At 54.2% G+C, this 16,311-nt stretch overlaps 1 protein-coding gene across 1 annotated transcript in view; it reads left to right on the top strand.

Moving 5' to 3' along the window:
- The first annotated feature begins 7,356 nt into the window (after positions 1–7,356).
- LOC120401417 (bifunctional epoxide hydrolase 2-like) overlaps positions 7,357–16,311 on the top strand; it is a 60,703-nt gene continuing 51,748 nt past the window's right edge. Inside the window, exons 1-2 of the mRNA XM_039531385.1 lie at positions 7,357–7,506; positions 15,816–15,900. Coding sequence (XP_039387319.1) covers positions 7,406–7,506; positions 15,816–15,900 — 186 coding nt within the window. The 5' untranslated portion in view covers positions 7,357–7,405. The remainder of the gene's footprint in view (positions 7,507–15,815; positions 15,901–16,311) is intronic.

The raw sequence follows: 16,311 nt of genomic DNA, 5'->3' as shown, positions 1-16,311 counted from the left end.
CCGGGGGGTGGATCACTGGGGCTGCCAGGACTAAAGGGTGACTTGGCAGCGACTCCCAGCTGGGAGGCACTGGCTCTCGGGAGGAAGATGAAGGGCTGGGGAGGAAGCCTCCCTTGCAGAAACAATGCAGGGTCCTGCGATGTGGGGCTTGTCCCTGCCTTCCCCGGGCTGGCCCCAGGTTAGGATCCGGGTGACCTGCTCTGCCACGGGTGACCTGGGGACAGTCACTCTCAGGCTGTTCCCCGTCTATGCCGTGGGGATCAGAGCACTGCCCTGCCTCAGGGGCAGGGCCGGCGCTAGGGTTTTTGCTGCCCCAAGCAAAAAAAATTTTGGCTGCCCCCCATCCCAGCCCTGGGCTCCTCCCCACACACCTCTGCGGCTCCAGCCCTGGGCTCTCCCCCCCACACCCACACCCCCTGCCACCCCAGCGCTGGGCTTCCCCCTTTCCCCCCCACCAGTGCCCTCACTCCACCCCGCTGCCACCCAGCCCTGGGCTCCCCCTTCCCTCCCACCAGTGCCCCCACACTCCTCCTGCCGCCCCAGCCCTGGGCTCTCCCCCGCACCTGCACCCTCCTTCCGCCGTAGCCCTGGGTCACTGGTAACTCGCTCCCAGGGCAGGTCATTCAGCAGGAATTTTGGATGTGCACAGAACACAGACAGGATTGGTTCCCATATGGTTACAGAGCTGCAGTAAAGTGGAACAATATTCAGCTTGTGTGATTGGAGGAGATCTGGATGCATATTATAAGACTGGCCTCCATAAATGAGGAAAAGTTGAGGTGCCTTTATTATACTTTTGTTCCACTCTTTCTTTCTATGGGGAATTTACCAATGCAATATCACTGTCTTCCTTAAACAAACAAAAAGGCAATGGCTGTTGAAAATAGCAATTCCAGTCCTAATAACCACTGGGAAGCATTTCTTGCTCAATTTTATCCTACTTTTTCTACAGCAAGTTACAGTGGATCAGTGTACTTGATTTGGGAGAAATGAAGTAACAGCTGCCCAAACTGAGCTTGAGCCCTCCTGAATTTTGAAGTGTTCAAATCTGGAAGGCAGGTGCTGGGTGTGTGTGTGTGGGGGGGGCTGTGGGCTCCGTGGGGGAGCATGGCAGCATGTATGCAGCAGCGTGTCTGGCGCTGTGTGGAGCCAGACACACTGGTCTGAGCGGCACGGTAAGGGGGATGGGGGGTTGGAGAAGGGGTAGGGCATTCCGAGGGGGCAGTCAAGGGACAGGGATCGGGGTTGGATGGGGTGGAGGTTTGGGGGCAGTCAGGGGACAGCCAGCAGTTGGAGAGGCATGGGAGTCCCAGGGGTTTATCAGGGGACAGGTAGGAGGTGGGGTCCTGGGGGGAAGTTGGGGGGAGGTCTCAGGAGGGTGCAGTTGGGGACAAGGAGAAGGGAGGCTTAGATGGGGGTGGGGTCCTGGGAGGGGGCACTCAGGGGACAAGGAGCAGCAGCGCTTAGATAGGGGGTGGGGTCCTGGGGGGCAGTTAGGGGCAGGGGTCCCGGGAGGGGGTGATCAGGGGACAGGGAGCAGGGGGGGCTGGATGGGTTGGGGTTTCTGTGGGGGGCAGTCGGAGGGAGTGGATGGTGGTGGGGGGGCTTCCCTCCCCCTGGAGTGTCCTGGTTTTTGAATGTTAAAATATGGTCTCCCTACCACTCTCCACTCACAGCACGCTGCCGCATGAGGTCCCCCCATTCCTTTCCAGTTGGTAGTGGCCAAGGGAATGCTGGGAAATGTAGTTCTTTCCCTGCTCCAGGGCTGGCTCTATAGGCAGGGAGCTAACCAAGGAACTACAGCTCCCAGAGCCCCCTGTTGGTTCTCAGCTTCCCTGCCGCCCCTGCAAATGGGCTGCCCCAAGCAGGTGCTTGCTTTGCTGGTGCCTAGAGCCGCCCCTGCACACAGCCCCCAGCTCCCCCTCCCTGCACCCTGAGCAGTTTTCAAACTTCTTGACCTGAGTCCCCACTTTGAGTTATATTTTTGGTTGCATCCCCCCACAGCCCAGACAGGCTGGGTGGCCTCCTGCGTGTCAGGGGGTGGAGGTGACGCTCCCTCCCTGGACCCTGCTGCGCGGAGCTGGCTCTACCCCTGCCAGCTCTTGTCCCCCGCCATAGAAGTAAAACTATGTCTGTGCTCAAGGGTCCCTCCACGGCCCAGAGCCCCAAGTCTGCCCCCGCCCCGGGCCCTGGTGTTTTTATAGCATGTTGAGGGGGGTCTCCACAAGACAAAGGTTGAGACCCCCTGCCTTAAACAATGTGATTTGACACCTCTCGTCCTAGTGGGCGGCTCTCGCAAACAGGCGCAGTGTGCGATGCCTCATGTGCTGTGGGGAGCTCGTCTGTTGCTCCCCCGGCTGCCCGCGCCGCTCATCTCTGATGGCAGTGACATGCGATCCAGGCTAGCGCTGTTCTCTGCTGTAGCAGCAAAGAGTCCTGTGGCACCTTGTAGACTAACAGACGTATTGGAGCATGAGCTTTCGTGTGTGTGTCTGACAAAGCGGGTATTCACCCATGAAAGCTCATGCTCCAATACGTCTGTTAGTCTATAAGGTGACACAGGACTCTTTGCTGCTTTTACAGATCCAGACTAACATGGCTCCCCCTCTGATACTTGATTCCCTGCTTTGTATCTGACAACGACCTACAGTCTCGGAGCTGGAGCCGAGCACGTGAGACGGTTAATAACCCCGCAGTGGTGGAAAGCGTTAGGAGTAGAGAGGCCAGACGATCGGTAACCCGGACAATGGGCTTTTTCAAGACTGGATGAAAAATAACTTGATGCAGACATGAGCGGGGAGGCCGAAGGAAGGAAAGCACAGCTTGTGCCAGGGCTCTGAAATGGGGCGCTCGCGTTTAAATGGGCACAGTGGCTTCACATTTGGCCCCACTGTTCCGTTTAGTAATAAAAAGGGTATATAAAACCTGCGCCCCTGCTTAGCGGCCTGGCCAGCATTGACTCATTGCATCCCTGTGCTCCTCTGTCTGCAGCCATGTGTTCTCTCTCCCATTATACTAGATACCTCCTGAGGTCCCTTCCAACCTTGATATTCTATGATTCTATGAAGGGCACCTACCCATACCCAGTTCCTAGGGCTCAGGGTGTAACCTGGTTAATTTAATTACCCACCCTTACCCAGTTCCTAGATTTGTGGGGCCTTTTACCAGTGAAAGAGCCTTACCCAGTAATATCCTTAACCCAGTGGTTCCCAACCTTTTCGTCTGGTGGGCACCAGATGAAGGACCACTGTGGTGGTGGAGCACCTGCCGAAACGCTGCCGAATTTCGGCGGCATTTCGGCGGCGACACCTCTCGATGACGCCACTTGCCGTCGACAAGCAACATCATCGAGAGGCGTCCCCGCTGAAATGCCACTGAAATTCGGCGGCATTGCACCCACAGGCACTGCGTTGGTGACCACTGCCTTAACCTCTATTTACTAACAATTACCAACACAGAATGCAGGTGCTAAGCAGACAATGCTCACCACTCCAAATAAGGCAGATGAACTTTTCCTGGTGGCCAGTCAGGATCGGCTCGTCTGGGGACTCCAGCTTCTGCACAGTATGGTTGGCAGGGTGTTGAGCTCTGGCAGCTCCAATCTTGGGCTGTGTCCTGGAGTTAGAGCTGCAGGAATCTGCACTGATAATAAGCAGCTGACAAGCTGGGAGTGGGCTGCATGAATTTAACTTGCTCCTCTTCCACCAAAGCTCTTCGGTCTGAGCTGTGCAGAGTGTAGGTCAGGGTTGGACTGGGTGGGTGTGGAATTTGGGGTTGAATGGGATGCCACCGGGGGAGGATTTATTGAGAGAGCTGGGAAGGGAAGGCATAGCTGATCTATGCATGGTGAACATAAGAACGGCCATACTGGGTCAGACCAAAGGTCCATCTAGCCCAGTATCCTGTCTTCCCACAGTGGCCAATGCCAGGTGTAGCAGAGGGAATGAACAGAACAGGGAATCATCAAGTGATCCATCCCCTGTCGCCCATTCCCAGCTTCTGGCAAACAGAGGCTAGGGACAGCATCCCTGCCCATCCTGGCTAATAGCCATTGATGGACCCATCCTCCATGAACTTATCTAGTTCTTTTTTGAACCCTGTTATGGTCTTGGCCTTCACAACATTCTCTGGCAAAGGGTTCCATGGGTTGACCGTGCATTGTGTGAAGAAATACTGCCTTTTGTTTGTTTTCAACCTGCTGCCTATTCATTTCATGTGGTGACCCCTAGTTCTTGTGTTATGAGGAGTAAATAACTCTTCCTTATTCCCTTTCTCCAGACCAGTCATGATTTTATAGACCTCTATCATATCCCCCCTTAGTCATCTCTTTTTCAAGCTTGAAGCAACCTGATGGTTTAACATCCAAGGGATAAGAGGCTCAGCGTAATTTTGAAAGTGAATGTCATGCTGGTGAAAGTTGCCAGACAGAGATCCCTGGAGGCTGAATCCAGGGAATAGGTGCAAGCTGGCAGTAGCCATGCAACCTTCTCCTATTGTTGCCCCAACCAAAGTGTCTGAGCTGGATGTCCCACCACTCGGGGTGAGTTGGGAGTTCAATCTCCTTATGGTCCTTTGCTTCTCTGCTGGAGGCGTCGTGAAGGTGTTGTTTGCAATACAGACCCTGATCTGCTAGTTACTAGACTGAGTCCCACCAAACTCATTTCACCTAGCAGCCACTGAAAAGACACTGCACTGAAGCATTCTGGGCCACCTGCTCCATCTGCCGTCAGCAGCAGCTCTGAGGGAGTGAAGAACAGGCTTGGTTATAAGTGTTATGGATCAGAGGAAAGAAACGCTCCAAGCACCCGGAATTCCAGGGGTTTAACTTAACTCCACAATAAGAACTAACTCAGAGCTCCTCAGGACATGCAACCTAAACCCCATGTGAAGCTTCCCATAGAAGTTTGGGTTGAGATGTTTGAACTTGGCTGCCTTTGGCAGGGCACCAGGGAAGTCCTATGGCCTGTGTGATACAGGGGGGCAGACCAGATGATCACAATGGTTCCTTCCGGCCTTGGAATCTATGAATCAATATTAATTTAGGCACCTAAATAAATGGCTAGATGTTCAGAGCTGAGGAGCAGCTGCAGCTCCCATTGTGGGAAGTTAACACCTCTGAAATCCAGTCACTTCAATAGGAGCCTAAACTAACATGGATTGTGATGCCCTACCCAAGTAGTAATATTTTGTCCTTAGTTAAGCTTCTTCTGTCCCCTTGGTTTCAGCCACTGGTTCTGATCAGGACCAGGTGCCAAAATCTGAGAAGGGTCATCTTCTCAGAGCCTGATCCAATCCCCATTAAAGTCAATGGAAGAACATAGGAACGTAAGAACAGCCATACTGGATCAGACCAAAGATCCATCCAGCCCAGTATCCTGTCTTCCAACAGTGGCCAATGCCCGGTGTCCCAGAGGGAATTAACAGAACAGGGAATCATCAAGTCGTCCACTCCCAGCTTCTGGCAAACAGAGGCTAGGGACACCATCCCTGCCCATCCTGGCTAATAGCCATTGATGGACCCGTCCGCCATGAACTTTTCTAGTTCTTATTTTACCCCTTGTAGTGAGGCGGTGTGATTCCCTGCCACCCCGGCGAGAGACAAGCCCCTCTGGACACCAGACTGGGCGGAGCTAGGGAGCTCTGAGCCCACCCCCGAGAGGCTCAGAGCTCACTGGGAAAACAGCCGCCGGAGAGGCCAGATGCTTCTGGCCTAGGCTGTGACTGGGAAGCACCAGTGACCCGTGGTCCATGCAAGGACTGGCCCAACCTGCCCTGTGCCCGCTACCTGTAGGAGCTGCCGGGCCCGCCTCGTGCCCGCTACCTGTAGGAGCTGCTGGGTCTGCCCTGCACCCGCTACCCGGAGGAGCCGCCCGACCTGCCCTGTGCCCGCTACCCGGAGGAGCTGCCGGGCCTGCCCTGCACCCGCTACCTGGAGGAGCTGCTGGGCCTGCCCCGCGCCTGCTACCTGGAGGAGCTGCCGGGCCCGCCCTGCACCCGCTACCTGGAAGAGCTGCCCGACCTGCCCTGCACCCGCTACCTGGAGGAGCTGCCCGACCTGCCCTGTGCCCGCTACCCGGAGGAGCTGCCGGGCCCGCCCTGCACCCGCTACCTGGAGGAGCTGCTGGGCCTGCCCCGCGCCTGCTACCCGGAGGAGCTGCCGGGCCCGCCCTGCACCCGCTACCTGGAGGAGCTGCCCGACCTGCCCTGTGCCCGCTACCCGGAGGAGCTGCCGGGCCCGCCCTGCACCCGCTACCTGGAGGAGCTGCCCGACCTGCCCTGTGCCCGCTACCCGGAGGAGCTGCTGGGCCTGCCCCATGCCCGCTACCCGGAGGAGCTGCCCAACCTGCCCCGCGCCCGCTACCCGGAGGAGCTGCTGGGCCTGCCTCACACCCGCTACCCGGAGGAGCTGCCCGACCTGCCCTATGCCTGCTACCCGGAGGAGCTGCTGGGCCTGCCCTGCACCACAACAGATAGCAGTGAGACATGGCAACTTACCAAGAAAGATACGCAAAAGCTGGATGCATTTCATCACAAATGTCCGAGAAGAATATTGGGGATAACATAGAGAGATAGGAAGATGAAAGAAGAAGTCAGAAAAATGACTGGACAAGGCACCCGCTCACAAATAATCTACAAAAGAAGACCTCAGTGGCTGGGACACGTGCTGAGAATGGAAGACCTTGAATAGCATGGAACCGAACTGTTCTGAACAACATCAAGCACCTCACCATGAAACTATAATGGGGTGAAAAAAAGAAGTAGATATATCCGCTGAGGATAGGTTCATCTGTGGCTATTAGCATGCAGCCGCCTGCTCTGGGTGTCCCCAAACCTCTGGCTGCCAGAAGCTGGCAGTGGACAAGAGGGGATGGATCACTTGGCCATTGCAGGTTCTGTTCATGCTCTCTCGGGTACCTGGCATTGGCCACTGCCAGAAGACAGGACACTGGGCTAGATGGACCCTGGTGTGACCCGGTGTGGCCGTTCCTATGTTCTGCCTGCGCTGGGCAGCTTAACCCCAGCCCTTCCCACCAACAGGCCTTCCAGCCCAGCAAGCCCCAGCGCCCCGTACACGCCTCTGCCCCGTTTGCCCCCAGGCACGTGCCCTGCTAAGGAGCCCCGCCCCCTGCCAGGGCTTATACTGCTGTGATGTCACTGCCCCCAACCACCCACCAGGCAGGGTCCCAGGTCCTGAGACCGGGGGTATGATACCGGCTCTAGGACCCAGAGGAGCCGGGCTCTCGGGGCCGGGCTGGAGCGCCAGAAGGGGCGTGGCCCGGGAGGGGGCGTGGCCAGGCGGTGCTGCTGGGCGTGGCCGGGCGAGGGGGCGGGGCTTGGCGAGGGGCGGGGCCCGCGGCGCTCTAGACCCCCCGCGGAGGGGCCGCGGCTCCCCAGAGCGGCGGTCATGGCGCGGCGGCTGGTGCTGTTCGACCTGGGCGGGGTGATCTTCACCCCCAGCCCGCTGGGCGCCTTCGGCCGCTACGAGGCGTCGCTGGCCCTGCCCAGGTAGGCGCTAGTCCCGCCCGCCCGAGCCCGCTTCTCCGGCTGCCGGGGGAGGGAAGCCCATAGAAATGATGGGTTAATTGTGTGTGTCTCGGGGCCGCCCGCACGGCGTTCTCAGAGCCCCAGCCCTTGCTGCACCTGCGCGGCTCAGGGGCGGAGTGTGGTTGGGGGGTGCAGGGCGCCGGGGGGGTGGGGGGCACTGTGGCGGCGGGGATGCGTGCAGAGCATGCGGGGGTGCAGGGCAGCTTGTACGTTGGGATGCGGGGGTTGAAGGGTATGTGGGGGAGTCAAGGCCCCCTTGTACCTGGGGTAATGGGCATTTGGGGGGAAGGTTGGGAGTATTATGGGGTAGCGGGGGGTCCAAGGTGACTTTATACCGTAAGGTGGGTGTGGGGGGAGGTTCAGGGCACCCATGTACTTTGGGGTGTGGGGGGTTGCAGGGTGTGTGGGGGGGAGGTTCAGAATGACCTTGAGAAATTGAAGTGAAGTCAACAAGATGAAATTCAGTAGAGACAAGAACTAGGCTTGGGAAGGAAAAATCAAATGCAGACCTACCGAATGTGGCGGGAGGCTGGGGGGTGGTAACTGGCTAGACAGGTCCTACTGCTGAACAGGATCTGAGGTTTTAGTGGGTCACAAGTTCCATGAGAATCACAAACATGATGCAGTTGTACAAAAGGCTGATATAATTCTGGAGGGCGGATTAACAGGAATGCCGTAGGTAAGATACAGGAGGTAACGGTCCTGCTCAATTTAGCGTGGGTGGGGCCTCAGCTGGGGTGTCCAGTTCTGGGCATGTTGAGTCTGGAAGAAAAGAAAACTTAGGGGCGGGGGGCTGATAAGTCTTCACATATGTTAGGGGCTGTGATAAAGAGAAGTGGTGATTTTTTTTCTGCTGAAGGTAGGAAAAGAAATAATGGGCTTAATATGCAGCAAGGGAGATTAGGTCAGATATTGGGGAAGGGGGAACTTTCTACATTTGAGGGGAGTTAAGCTCTGGAACAGGCTTCCAAGGGAGGCTGAGGAATCCCCATCACGGGAGGTTTCTAAGAAGAGGTTGGACAATCCCCTGTCAGGGATGGTCCAGGTTTACTTGGTCCTGCCTTGGCACAGGGGGCTGGACTAGATGCTCTGTTGAGGTACCTTCTAGCCCGACATTTCTGTGATCCTCTTCCTTTTGGATAGAACAGTGAAGGTGCTTGGAGGTGGGTGGCTCCAGATTTCATATATCTTGTCCCAAAGGGCTTTTGTTAGGGAACCAGAATTCTTATATGCCCTTGATGTGGAGGAGTGCAGGGCACTTGTGGGAGATGGGAAGCGAGTGGTGCCCTTAAGAGCAAAATCTGGCCAGGTGTGGGCCAGAACATATCTATGGGAATTTATCTCTGTGGGAGGAGCAGCTGGACACATGGGAAGGCATGTGGTATTGAGCTTTCGCAACACACTACAAAGAGGTGATGTGTGTCCAGTGAACAGTGGGCCAGATTGCAAACCCCTTCCCACTCTCATGCGTTCCAAAAATCAAAGTTTGGCTTAAAAATCATGCGACTTGAAAAACAGAATAAAAATATTGGGAGAGTTATCTGTATTCTGGTGTCGCTATTGGAGGTCATATTTTCAAGCTATTCAGTGTAATCATGAGGGCTAGAAACTTTCGAATAAAATGAAAGCTGAGTGTCTCAAGTAGTCACATGACTCCAGGAGCTTAATACCCATTTTAAACTAATTTGGCTTTTGTTAAAGCATAAAGCACAGAGAAGTCAATCAACCCCTAACCTCAGAGCTGCCTCACTTCACAGCACAGACAGTCATAGACACACTGGAGTTGTTACCGGCTCGAGGTTACAGATCAAAATGATTAGGTTTCGTTGTCCGTTGGAGGGCGTGTTCTCTTCATATGCTGTCCTAGCCCTGCGCAGATAGCAGTTCCAGCAGACCTTGATAAGAACAGATTTAAAAGTTTTATTAAGATGACATTTTAAAAAAAGTGAATGGTACAGAGCTTAAGCATGGAAGTTTCTGGTTATCAGGAAATAACATACAGCTTTCGAGGCTGCAAAGTTTGTTTTAAGATCGGGTGGCGTAAGGATTACATAATCTGCAATATCCCCGATTGGAGGTAAAAGGTTGATGGGTCAAAGTACAGACATTGAGATATGAGGGTATGAAGTTCACAAAGTGGCTATGGTCGGGGGGGGAGTATGAGTGGATATGATAATGAGGATGGATTGACCTTCATTTGGTGAGATTTAATGTTCAGGGAGTTTATGGTTCCAGTTCATGTGATTCAGCAGAGAAAGTCTCTTGGTCCCTTTCTCGTAGTCGAAGAACGATGTCACTCCGGCTCACGCCTCCTGGTGCTGTCGGTGGCTGGTGATGTGCTCGATGTAGATATCCCTGGACCATCAGATGGTGTCTGAGACCATGAGGTGCCGCATGAGCCATGCGTAGCGTCGACCGATCCCGCAGGTCCGCAGCTCACGCTCGTTGCAGGGGTCCCAGGCGCCCAGGGCTCCGATGATCAGGGCGTCCATCTGCACCTTGTAGCAGATTTAAAACTTGTATTAAGATGTTTTTTTAAAAAAAAAGTGAACGGTACTAGTACTACCCAGAAAGACCACAAACTCGGTTCGGTGACAAAGGCGCTCGGCCAGGTTCACTGTTGACGAAGCACAGTGCTAGTGCCCTGGCCCTGTGGTTACAGGTACACTAACGCGTGTGTGCTCACGACAGTGGTACCCGCCCAGTGAGCAGCGGGAGTTTCGGCTGCCCCCTTAGCTGGACAAAGGTGCCCCTGCTATTATTTCTCTTGTACCTTCAGGGGCTGGTTTTGGTTGGCTGTATTCACGTGACATAATCTGTAATTAAAGATTTATCTGTGATTCCTGGAGATTTCAGGACATCCCTGCCAGGTTGGCAATCCTATGATACTTTGACACAAACAAGTTATATTAAACCTCTGAGGTGGTTAGTTACAAACCCTGCGCCTTGTACCTGCTTGTTTGAACAGAACGTCTCCATCTAGCATCTTGTCCTCCTGTCCTTGTCTTACCCGGGTTGGTGCCAGCCTTCTGGAATGCATTTCTTTGAATACCTGGTGCCTAGTACTACCTAGGAGTGCCTGTGTTTCTGCAACACTAGCCGTGCCTTTGTCAAGTGAACGTGTAGGCAAGCGCCTGCTTTATGACAGGGCTCATAGCCTGGCTTCTGTGATTTTAGTTCAGGCCTTAAGCTTTGCACTTGGCCCTGTGCTCCAGGCTCTCTCTCTCCTACAGGTTGGAATGTGGAATGCTGTGCTGGGACACCTGGGTCCCACATTGTTCTCTAACCCCAGGATTTTGGGATGAGAGAACCCATGCCCCAGATCCCCAACGTGGTGTGGTATGGATACATATCATTCTGATATAGGGTTGCCAAATGTCCGGTTTTCAACCAGAACGCCCAGTTAAAAAAGTCCAGTTGGCGGCACAGTGGGGCTAAGGCAGGCTCCCTGCCTGCTGTGGCTCCGTGCAGCTCCTGGAAGCAGCGGCATGGCCTTCCTAGGCGTAGGGGCAGCTGGGGGCTCCACACACTGCCCTGCCCCAATAACCAGCTCTGCAGCTCCCATTGGCTGGGAACCAGGCAGACGGGGCTGTGCTTCCATGTAGGAGCCAGAGCGGGGACATGCTGCTGCTTCCGGGAGCTGTCCAGAGCCTGCACCCTGGCCTCCTCCTGCGACTGAACCCCTTGCCCCAGCCCTGATCCCCTTCCTGCCCTCCGAATCCCTCGGTCCCAGCCCGGAACACCCTACTATACCCCAAACCCCTCATTCCCAGCTCCACCCTAAAGCCTGTACCCCCTGTTAGGTTCACTCCCTCTGGAGCACCTGGCATTGGCCACTGTCGGCAGACAGGATACTGGGCTGGATGGACCTTTGGTCTGACCCAGTGTGGCCGTTCTTATGTTTCTTGCTCCAGGTGCCTTGGGCAAAATATCCCTATTCATCCCATCTGTCAAACCAAAGAGTGGGAGAAAGGATGTATCCCCATTTCAAACAGATGAGGATTTGGGTCATGGCCACTGAGTGCTTGGCAGAGCCAGGAATTCAGTACGGATCTGCTGAGTCCCAGTCCAGTTTCTAAGCTATGAGGACAAGCCATCTTGGTACGACAGGCCTGTCTTTCCTCTCAGGGCTTGGCTATGACGAATGCCATGCACACACTCTCCTGCTCTGTCTGATTTTCTTGCCTCACCTTCGGGGAAATGAACAAAGTTGAACGTGCTCTAAGGTGGCTTCAGCCATTACTGTGTCTTAAGTCTAAACCCTGTTCTGATACCAACTAAATCATCCCAGCCAGGGCTTTGTCAAGCCAGGCCATAAAAACCTCCAAGGATGGATTTTCCACCCTCTCCTTAGATAACCCATTCCAGAGCTTCACCAGCCTCCTAGTGAAATAGTGTTTCCTAATATCCAACCTAGACCTCCCCCACTGCAACTTGAGACCATTGCTCCTTGTTCTGTCATCTGCCACCACTGAGAACAGTCTAGATCCATCCTCTTTGGAACCCCCCTTCAGGTAGTTGAAGGCAGCTATCAAATCCCCCCTCACTCTTCTCTTCTGCAGACTAAATAACCCCAGTTCCCTCAGCCTCTCCTCATAAGTCATGTGCCCCAGCCCGTTAAGTGTTTTCATTGCCCTCCATTGAATTCTCTCCAATTTGTCCACATCTTTTCTGTAGTGGGGCCCCCAAAACTGGATGTAATACTCCAGATGTGGCCTCACCAGTGCCAAATAGAGGGGAATAATCACTTCCCAAGATCTGCTGGCAATGTTCCTACTAATACAGCTCAATATGCCATTAGTCTTCTTGGCAACAAGGGCACACTGCTGACTCATATCCAGCTTCTCTTCCACTGTAACCACCAGGTCCTTTTCTGCAGATAGGGATAAGGGTGACCAGGTGTCCAGTTTTTGACTGGACCATTAAAGGTCTGGTCAGTGGTGCTGGTTGGGGCTAAGGCAGGCTAGTCCCTACCTGTCCGGGCATTGCGTTGTGCCCTGGCCAGCAGGTCTGGCTCCTGGGTGGGGACCATGGAGCTCCATGTGCTGCCCCGCCCCGAGCACTGGCTCTGCACTCCTATTGGCCTGGAACCGCACCCCCTCCCGCACCCCAACCCCCTGCCCCAGCCCAGTGAAAGTGAGTGAGGATGGGGGAGTGCGAGCCACTGAGGGAGGGGGAATGTAGTGAGTGAGGATTGGGGACTTGGGGAAGGGGCAAGGTTAGGGTGTTCGGGTTTGTGCGATTATAAAGTTGGCATTAGAGCGGGATCAGACACTTATTTAACAAGAGCAGACAGATTCAAACTGTTAAAGCTTTATCATAGTTAAAACACCAAGTGTCAACATCACAAGTCAAAATATATAAAGTAAATATCCTTAAAACAAACTCTCCGGTCTCCAGCAGCACTTTTTGTACTACACATGATGGAAATACTTTTCCTCGGTTTGTGCGTGTACGGTGAAATTGACACTTACCGATTTAAAAAACGTAATCAAATCTTTCCAAGCGTAGCCATCTTCAAGGATGTCTAAGAACTAAGTGTGGCACGTGGAGGAAGATGATGAAATGGAGCAGGGACCATGGAAGGAAACATGTCAACAGAGCGGTGACTAGGGGAGCGTTGGAACCTATGTTGTTTGGTTTGCTGGCAGCCAGGGTGGCCAGTGCCCTAGAAAATGTGCTGGCGGGGTTTAACCTGCATTGGCAGGGAGCTGGACTGGCTGTGATCTGGTTATTTAAACCGTCTTAATGTCGGCAACAAACTGGAGCGGCCCCACTTGATCTGTGATGCGACTCGCCATTCAAAAGGCCTTTGTCCCTTTAGCTCCTGTCGCTTCTGATTTTTTTTTTGATGTGTCAAACTTTCCATTACCTGCCGGATCCTGGTGAGACGGGAGCCAGGTATCTGAGAAATTGTTGCTCAAGCCCTTGATAGAACAAAGTCCTCCAAACTGGCTGGAGGGGCTGGAAGGATTAAGCTAATCAGGGAAGATTAAACAAACGAATGTCATTTAAGCTGTGCATTTAGCTGCTGCTAAAGCAGATGGGATGGGGGCACTTTCTTGAGGGGTTTGCAGGGCGTAATTGGGGGGGGGGGGAAGGCATTAGTTTGGGTGGCCCAAAACTATTGGGGTGGGGTAGCAGTCTGACCAGCAAGGCATCGATGCTGGTGGGCAGCCAATGGGAGGTGAGGGCGTCCAGCGTCTCACAGGATCGAGCCTTAAATAAGGGCATTGTTTTTTTTTAAAGATGCCTCTTGGCCCTTTGTTGTGGGGCTGGGTTAGTCATTGATGTGGACGGGTGCCCTCCCTGAGGTCCTGCTGCTGGGGCGCCCCCTAGGGGAAGGCGCTTTGGAGCAGCGGCACTGCAAGAATCCTTCGTCTAGAGCGCAGGGGTGGGCAAACTTTTTGGCCTGAGGGCCACATTGAGGTTCCAGAATGGTATGGAGGGCCGGGTAGGGAAGGCTGTGCCTCCCCAAACAGCCTGGCCCCTGCCCTCTGACTGCCCCCTCTCCCTCCCCACTCCCTGACTGCCCCCCTCAGAACCCCCAACATACCCAACCCCCACGATCCTTGTCCCCTGACCGCCCCCTCCCGGGACCCCAGCCCCTATCCAACCCACCCTGCTCCTTATCCCCTGACTGCCCACCAGCCACCCCCCCACCCCCTGACAGGCCCCCTGGGATTCCCACACCTATCCAATAGCCTCCTGTCCCCTGACTGTCCCCTGGTACCCTCTGCCCCTTACCCAACCTCCTCGCCCCCTTACCATGCTGCTCAGAGCACCAGGACTGGCAGCCGCGCTCTCAGCCGGAGCCAGCCACGCTGCTGCTGTGCCCGGCAGGAGCTCTCAGCCCCGCTGCCCAGAGCGCTGGCGGCACGGCGAGCTGAGGCTGCAGAGGAGGGGCTGGGGGCTAGCCTCCCCAGCTGGGATCTCAGGGGCCAGGCAGGAGGTTCCCGTGGGCCAGATGTGGCTGGCGGGCCGTAGTTTGCCCACCTCTGCTCTAGAGGGTGAAAGTGCCACCCTGTGTGCTGCTGTGAGAGGTGCAGAGAATTGGAAGAGAGAGGATGGTCTAAAGCAAGGGTGGGCAAAATATGGCCTGTGGGCCGCATCTGGTCCATCAGACCTTTCACTCCAGCTGGAGAGCGGGGTTGGGGGCTTGGAAGCAGCGGCATGTCCCTCCTCTGGCTCCTTTGCGGAGGGGCAGCCAGGGGACTCCGCATGCTGCCTCCGCCCCAAGCGCCGGCTCTCCAGCTCTCATTGCCTAGGAGATACTAGGATAAGGAGGCCATAGAAGTAGCTAAGATAGTCACAATGAGCAGAGTCCTGCAAATCTGCGGATATTTGCGGACCGTGTTTGCGGGTCGGATGCAAATGCAAATTTTGTATGCGCACAGGGCTCTAACATTGAGGCCCCGATCCTGAAACAACTACAATTAGTACTAGATCTCAAAGCACTTCACAAAGGAGGTCACTATCATCCCAATTAAACAGATGGGGAAACTGAGGCACGGGGCGGTGAAGTGAATTTCCCAAGGTTGCCCAGCAGTCCCAGTCCACTAGGCCACATGCTGCCTCCCAATACAAATCAGTGATGGGATGAAACAAAGCAAAGGGAAAGTCTGAGATGAATGTCACAAAAGCTTTCCTGACATAAAATCTACCTGACCACCAATATTCTTTTAGCAGAAGTGATAGAAGCTTCAGCACTTGAACTCCAGTTCTGGACTGTACAAAGCATTGGAGAGTATTGTGAGCCACACTGCACTGGCAAGGGATGAACCAAGCTTATTCTTTGACTTAACTTGACTGGAGTTGCACCGGGGATTAATTTAGCTCACCAGCTTAATAGGCCATTTTCATCTCCAATGTTTGACTTAGAGGCCTTGTGCTCTCAAGTAAGATGACGTCTTTTCCATAATTGACTTTCCGTCCCATGCTACTGGCTTTTATTCTGTGGCTTGCAGGACCAATGGGTAGATGATGCGTAAGGAGAATAATATCCGGCTTTCTCTCTCAGCGCTCTGCAGTGTCAACAGGAGACACAGGAATAAACGTTTTCCCCACTCGACGAATCAAAGATCCATGGGGAGTGAGAAGCTCTCTTGGCAGTTCCTCTTTAGAGTAGAACTGAGCTGCCGAATGGGTTCCAGCCAGTGCATTGACAGTGCTCGGTCCTTGTCTTGCAGGAAGTTGTAACATGACAGGAGCATCCTGGAGCCAGTTGCTGCTTGTTCGTTCCTTACTGTAATGTATTCACTGATTTTTAGGAACTTTTTGCAAAATGTCATCGTTGAAGCAGGCCCTGACGGTCCCTATGCCAGAGCGATGAGAGGAGAGATCGCCTTATCTCAGGTAAGAGATCATCTCAGCTGAGCGCTGTGAGAGTTGAGCAGATGGGCAGGACACGACTTGTGTTGGACACAAGCTGTGCAGATGTCCTGCCAAGACAAGGTTTCTTCTTGGCTCACCTGGTGAAGCTATTGCCTGTGGGCCAAGAAGGGGCTAGGTTTGAATCTTGACAATGGTAACTTTGTGGCGTTCACACTTAGCTAGTCTGGCCGCAGGATGGGCTTAAGTCTGCTATAGCTTGGCAATTTCACCATGAGAAATAGCCTCCACCAGTGGTAGATTAATTACTTGGCTTATGTCCAATGCTATTTCCTCAGATCTAAAACACGGTGTACTTGGTTTCTTTATTTGTTCTGGCTAAATCCTTTCATTCCTGCTTTCTGGGGGAGAGGGGTCTTTAATACACCTCTACCC

Source organism: Mauremys reevesii, linkage group 3 (assembly GCF_016161935.1).
Source record: "Mauremys reevesii isolate NIE-2019 linkage group 3, ASM1616193v1, whole genome shotgun sequence".
Classification (NCBI taxonomy): Eukaryota; Metazoa; Chordata; order Testudines; family Geoemydidae; genus Mauremys; species Mauremys reevesii.
The sequence above is the reverse complement of the archived record's forward strand: the minus strand, read 5'-3'. Positions and strand labels throughout refer to the sequence as shown.